Source organism: Cryptomeria japonica, chromosome 7 (assembly GCF_030272615.1).
Source record: "Cryptomeria japonica chromosome 7, Sugi_1.0, whole genome shotgun sequence".
In the NCBI taxonomy this organism is placed as follows: Eukaryota; Viridiplantae; Streptophyta; class Pinopsida; order Cupressales; family Cupressaceae; genus Cryptomeria; species Cryptomeria japonica.
Genome location: NC_081411.1, coordinates 842493919 through 842500799, shown reverse-complemented (window position 1 = coordinate 842500799; position 6881 = coordinate 842493919). Strand labels below are relative to the sequence as shown.

Below are 6881 nucleotides of genomic sequence, written 5' to 3'. Positions count from 1 at the left end.
ACAATGACTCCTAAGGTTGTTAAACACCTATTCCAACCCAATCCAACAAGATTCAACTAGTTTCAAAGGTTCAAGTCTTCACCATGCTCTTAAACCCCACTATGTCTGCTACTAGCCCTAGAGCCTCAATTAGGCCACCTGAGGCTGAAATAAATTGTTTTCTCCAACTTTTCCAAAATAACTCCAAAAATAAAATATATTTTCAGACACCCTTTTCGGCTTAATAAAAAATATCAAATATTGAGGGTAGGTTGTTTTGGACCGTGCCTTTGCTGTCCTAAGATTGGGACAAATTTGCTTGCCAAAAACCCAAGTTTTATAAAGAAAGTGTAAGAAATAATTCTCCCCCAATATTGAAACTCTCCACAATGTTTATTTATGCCTCAAAACTAAGTAATATCCAATAAAATTGGTTCTATGTCCTCTTTTAATGTGCAAACCCCAAAACCCTCACCATTAGGCTCCAAAACCGAGGATTTTCTAATTAAGACCTTTCCAATCACTTCCAGGGCTCATTCAAAGTCCCTTCACCATCTCCTTAATCATATTAACCAACTTCAATCATCAAACTACCCTCTCAAAGAGGTAGATGTTCTGCTGCTATAAGTTTGCTATGCTTCCTACTCACTTCTCCCTCATCAAACTCATGGTGTACACCTGTTAAAACACACTTCCTGCAAATGTTTTGGTTAGGATCATAATGTACATGTTATATAGATCCTCCTCTATGAGAAACGGGACCTTACATCCATAGAAGGGCTCCAAATTGCATTTTGGGCCTTCAATGCCAATGACACAACTCAAAAAATTTTAGGACAGTCAGCACAAATGACAAAATCTGAGCAAAACCTGCTACAAAATCATTCCAAATCAATTATTACAATGTTTAATGAATTCCCAAGACTTATATCATGAAAGATCAATCACTTTCAAGCAACAAAACACAAGAAATTGCAAGAAAATGAAGGTTTTATTCACTTTTTCTGTTAAATCCGTACAACATCCGTACTGTAGCATCCAACCACACCAAAATGGAATTCCAAGGTTTTATAATACCTTCCCCTAACTTCCAAAACTGAAATCCATCAGTTATTCATGATTAAAATGCTTAACACAAGTTTTTAGCTTTTGCCCCCAAAATGACAGTAGCCACTATTTTCAAATTTTTGAATTTAAAACTCTTATGAAATGGACTTCTACCCCAACCTAATGACTTCTAAAGGATCAAAATGATTTATCAAATAGGTCTAAACACCTTTGAGACCCTTCCCAATTCTATATCCATGAAACCCTATATTTGGTCCTATGGCCTTATTAGGTCCATTAGGACAATTAATCATTACATTAGGATCATTACAATAAAATGCCATAATTGGCTTCAAGACATCATAATTGAGTCTATTAGACCCATACACCTCCTTGTCATGCTTCCATGGTGTCCTCCAAGTTGTCTTCATGCCTAGTGCCCCTGCACCATACTCCCCACCAAACAAAAAACTCTTGTCCCAAGAGTGACCAGTCTTGTGCCAACCACCTAATGATGATGTCTTCTGATTTTCAATAGGGAAAGGGTACTCTCCAAAGGTAATCTTCCTCCTGCTACAACCTGCATTCACTTTACCAAAAACATTAGTAGCAAAAAGCTGATTTTAAGTCCCTTGTCTAGGACCTTGTGTCTTCACCTCTTCTTGCCTCCTCATATCACTGTTCTGATTTGATACCATATGCAAATTCAAAGGTTTAACCACATCTCTCTGCTCAATCATAGGACAATCAATCTCCCCAACTTTTATGCTCTTAAAGTCCCAATCTTGCTGCTCCTTAGGACTGTTGTTCTGCTGCAACTTAGTTTGATTCATCCAACTAGTATCCTTGACCTCACTACCCTGCACACACATCCTAATTTTGTCTCCAAAATAGATTACATTACGTTCATTCTTCTCCTTACAAGGCAAAGGTGTTAAACAATATCTCTTACTACCCTTATGCACCAAGTATGTATTTGTATATCCATCATGGATTGTCCTCCTCAAGTATTGCCATTGTCTACCCAAAATTATATGTCCACAAGTCATAGGTATAACATCACACAAAACCTGATCATGATATGGACCAATTGAGAAATCAACATAAGCCCTCTAACTAATCATTAAATGCTGCTCTTGACTAACCCAAGTGGCATTATATGGATTAGGATGATCAAATGTTTGCAATCCCAACTTAGAAACCATATCAAATGAAACAAGATTATCATGTGAGCCAGAAGAAATAATCAACTTACATATCTTACCCTTACTCAAGCATTGTGTCCTGAAGATGGATACCTGATTTGATGTTTGCTGCTGCAATTTACCTCTTCTGATCATAAGAAAATCTCCCTCTGTTATAGGATAGGCTTTCAATGGTTCTTTGTCTTCTTTCTTGTCTTCTTCTTCACATGTCAAATGAACTCTTCTATCTTTGCCTCTATCAGCTTCATCCCATTTAGGACATTTGAAAGATGGATGTCCAACTTCATTACAATGGTAACACCTACCTGTGAATACATGTGATCCTCTTCCACTACCAAATCTACCTCCTCCTCTATAACTATAACCACCTCTTTGTTCTGATGTAGACTCTTTGTCCTTATTGTCTTGTCCTTGTGATTCATTTGTAGACCTTCCTCCTCTTCCTCTCATGGATCCTCTGCCTCTTGTGCCTCCTTGCCTCTCTTGTTTTCTTTTCAACTTCTCCTCAGCCCTTATTGCAAGTTGAAAACAATCTCCCAATGTTTGTGGAACATTCAACCCAATCTCATCTTGCAAATTATATCTCAGCCCATTCAAATACCTTGCTACCTTTTCATCTTCATCCTCTACTCCTCCTCTAATGCTCAGTTTATGAAATTGCTCTGTGTATGTCATCACATCCATGTCTCTTTGTGTCAAGTTTTGTCTCATCCTCTTTGTTTGTATAGCAAAATGAGATGGTAGAAATTGTGCCTTCATCATTTCTTTCATCCTTTCCCAACTTGTAATCTTATTCAATCCTCTCGCTATCCTCTCAGCCTGTATACCACTCCACCATGTTAATGCTGTTCACCTCAACTTTACCTTTGCAAATTTCACCTTCTTGTCATCATCTGTGTCTTCCAACTCAAAGTTGTTTTCTAAGGCCTCTATCCACCCTAGCACTTCCTCACTATCCATTCTTCCTTTGTAAATAGGTAAATCAACATGTCCTTTCATTACTCCACCTTGTACTGCCTTTAGTAGTCTTACCAACCTCTTCTCTTCAGGGTCTACTATCTCTTCCCTATGCTCTTCATGCCCACTTCCTTCATTATGTGCGTCAAGATGCTCATTGTTTTCATCCACCCTAGGTTTTTCTCTTTCCTTCTCTAAGGCTTCTATCCTTGCAGATAGTTGCACTCTCTCCCTTCTCTCTCTTTCTCTTGCTGCTTCAAGTTCTCTCTTTTCCCTCTTCTCTCTTTCAAGGGCTTGCTTCAACTCTTCAATTTCCCTAGCCATTTGATTCTTCGGTGCCATCTTGTCAAAACCTTCCCAAAGAGATCTACTCACTGCTCTGATACCAATCTGATGTAGAGGGGTCAGCGGTTTTAGGTGATTTCAAGAAAATATGTTTTCAAATGCTTCACGCTCCTTGTAGTTACCTAGTGTTTCCAAGGCACCTTAATGGTTTTAAAAGGGAAAATGTCAATCCACTCTCCACAATGACTCCTAAGGTTGTTAAACACCTATTCCAACCCAATCCAACAAGATTCAACTAGTTTCAAAGGTTCAAGTCTTCACCATGCTCTTAAACCCCACTATGTCTGCTACTAGCCCTAGAGCCTCAATTAGGCCACTTGAGGCTGAAATAAATTGTTTTCTCCAACTTTTCCAAAATAACTCCAAAAATAAAATATATTTTCAGACACCCTTTTCGGCTTAATACAACATATCAAAGATTGAAGGTAGGTTGTTCTGGACCGTGCCTTTGCTGTCCGAAGATTGGGACAAATTTGCTTGTAAAAAACCCAAGTTTTACAAAGCAAGTGTAAGAAATAATTCTCCCCCAATATTGAAACTCTCCACAGTGTTTATTGATGCCTCAAAACTAAGTAATATCCAATAAAATTGGTTCTATGTGCTCTTTTAATGTGCAAACCCCAAAACCCTCACCATTAGGCTCCAAAACCGAGTATTTTCTAATTAAGACCTTTCCAATCACTTCCAGGGCTCATTCAAAGTCCCTTTACCATCTCCTTGGTCATATTAACCAACTTCAATCATCAAACTACCCTCTCCAAGAGGTAGATCTTCTACTGCTATAAGTTTGCTATGCTTCCTACTCACTTCTCCCTCATCAAACTCATGGTGTACACCTGTTAAACACACTTCCTACAAATGTTTTGGTTAGGATCATAATGTTGATGTTAGATAGAGCCTCCTCTATGAGAAACAAGACCTTACATCCATAGAAGGGCTCCAAATTGCATTTTGGGCCTTCAATGCCAATGACACAACTCAGAAAATTTTAGGACAGTCAGCACAAATGACAAAATCTGAGCAAAACCTGCTACAAAATCATTCCAAATCAATTATTACAATGTTTAATGAATGCCCAAGACTTATACCATGAAAGATCAATCACTTTCAAGCAACAAAACACAAGAAATTGCAAGAAAATGAAGGTTTTATTCACTTTTTCTGTTAAATCCGTACAACATCCATACTGTAGCATCCAACCACACCAAAAATGGAATTCCAAGGTTTTATAATACCTTCCCCTAACTTCCAAAACTGAAATCCATCAGTTATTCATGATTAAAATGCTTAACACAAGTTTTTAGCTTTTCCCCCCAAAATGACACTAGCCACTATTTTCAAATTTTTGAATTTAAAACTCTTATGAAATGGACTTCTACCCCAACCTAATGACTTCTAAAGGATCAAAATGATTTATCAAATAGGTCTAAACACCTTTGAGACCCTTCCCAATTCTATATCCATGAAACCCTATATTTGGTCCTATGGCCTTATTAGGTCCATTAGGACAATTAATCATTACATTAGGATCATTACAATAAAATGCCATAATTGGCTTCAAGACATCATAATTGAGTCTATTAGACCCATACACCTCCTTGTCATGCTTCCATGGTGTCCTCCAAGTTGTCTTCATGCCTAGTGCCCCTACACCATACTCCCCACCAAACAAAAAACTCTTGTCCCAAGAGTGACCAGTCTTGTGCCAACCACCTAATGATGATGTCTTCTGATTTTCAATAGGGAAAAGGTACTCTCCAAAAGTGCTACAACCTGCATTCACTTTACCAAAAACATTAGTATCAAAAAGCTGATTTTGAGTCCCTTGTCTAGGACCTTGTGTCTTCACCTCTTCTTGCCTCCTCATATCACTGTTCTGATCTGATACCATATGCAAATTCAAAGGTTTAACCACATCTCTCTGCTCAATCATAGGACAATCAATGTCCCCAACTTTTATGCTCTTAAAGTCCCAATCTTGCTGCTCCTTAGGACTGTTGTTCTGCTGCAACTTAGTTTGATTCATCCAACTAGTATCCTTGACCTCACTACCCTGCACACACATCCTAATTTTGTCTCCAAAATAGATTACATTACGTTCATTCTTCTCCTTACAAGGCAAAGGTGTTAAACAATATCTCTTACTACCCTTATGCACCAAGTATGTATTTGTATATCCATCATGGATTGTCCTCCTCAAGTATTGCCATTGTCTACCCAAAATTATATGTCCACAAGTCATAGGTATAACATCACACAAAACCTGATCATGATATGGACCAATTGAGAAATCAACATAAGCCCTCTAACTAATCATTAAATGCTGCTCTTGACTAACCCAAGTGGCATTATAAGGATTAGGATGATCAAATGTTTGCAATCCCAACTTAGAAACCATATCAAATGAAACAAGATTATCATGTGAGCCAGAAGAAATAATCAACTTACATATCTTACCCTTACTCAAGCATTGTGTCCTGAAGATGGATACCTGATTTCATGTTTGCTGCTGCAATTTACCTCTTCTGATCATAAGAAAATCTCCCTCTGTTATAGGATAGGCTTTCAATGGTTCTTTGTCTTCTTTCTTGTCTTCTTCTTCACATGTCAAATGAACTCTTCTATCTTTGCCTCTATCAGCTTCATCCCATTTAGGACATTTGAAAGATGGATGTCCAACTTCATTACAATGGTAAAACCTACCTGTGAATACATGTGATCCTCTTCCACTACCAAATCTACCTCCTCCTCTATAACTATAACCACCTCTTTGTTCTGATATAGACTCTTTGTCCTTATTGTCTTGTCGTTGTGATTCATTTGCAGACCTTCCTCCTCTTCCTCTCATGGATCCTCTGCCTCTTGTGCCTCCTTGCCTCTCTTGTTTTCTTTTCAACTTCTCCTCAGCCCTTATTGCAAGTTGAAAACAATCTCCCAATGTTTGTGGAACATTCAACCCAATCTCATCTTGCAAATTATATCTCAGCCCATTCAAATACCTTGCTACCTTTTCATCTTCATCCTCTACTCCTCCTCTAATGCTCAGTTTATGAAATTGCTCTGTGTATGTCATCACATCCATGTCTCTTTGTTTCAAGTTTTGTCTCATCCTCTTTGTTTGTATAGCAAAATCAGATGGTAGAAATTGTGCCTTCATCATTGCTTTCATCCTTTCCCAACTTGTAATCTTATTCAATCCTCTTGCTATCCTCAAAGCCTGCATACCACTCCACCATGTTAATGCTGTTCCCCTCAACTTTGCCTTTGCAAATTTCACCTTCTTGTCATCATCCGTGTCTTCCAACTCAAAGTAGTTTTCTAAGGCCTCTATCCACCCTAGCACTTCCT

The 6881-nt window shown here is 38.2% G+C and overlaps 1 protein-coding gene across 1 annotated transcript; it reads right to left on the bottom strand.

Moving 5' to 3' along the window:
• Positions 1-1649: 1649 nt before the first annotated feature.
• LOC131857030 (uncharacterized) lies at positions 1650-3530 on the bottom strand. Its single transcript, XM_059209018.1, has 3 exons — positions 3096-3530; positions 2325-3050; positions 1650-2096 (listed from the first exon to the last, which is right to left on the bottom strand). Exons 1-3 carry the CDS (start codon positions 3528-3530, stop codon positions 1650-1652), a joined length of 1608 nt encoding a protein of 535 aa, XP_059065001.1.
• Between the last annotated feature and the right edge of the window lie 3351 nt (positions 3531-6881).

What these genes read in the sequence shown, in the direction of transcription:
- LOC131857030 (XM_059209018.1), bottom strand. Translation starts at nt 3,530, where the DNA reads ATGGCACCGAAGAATCAAATGGCTAGGGAAATTGAAGAGTTGAAGCAA. An exon ending in AGAAGGTGAAATTTGCAAAG is followed by an intron (nt 3,051 to 3,095) that starts GTAAAGTTGAGG and finishes AGTGGTATACAG; the next exon opens with GCTGAGAGGATAGCGAGAGG. An exon ending in AGCAGCAAACATCAAATCAG is followed by an intron (nt 2,097 to 2,324) that starts GTATCCATCTTC and finishes TATCATGATCAG; the next exon opens with GTTTTGTGTGATGTTATACC.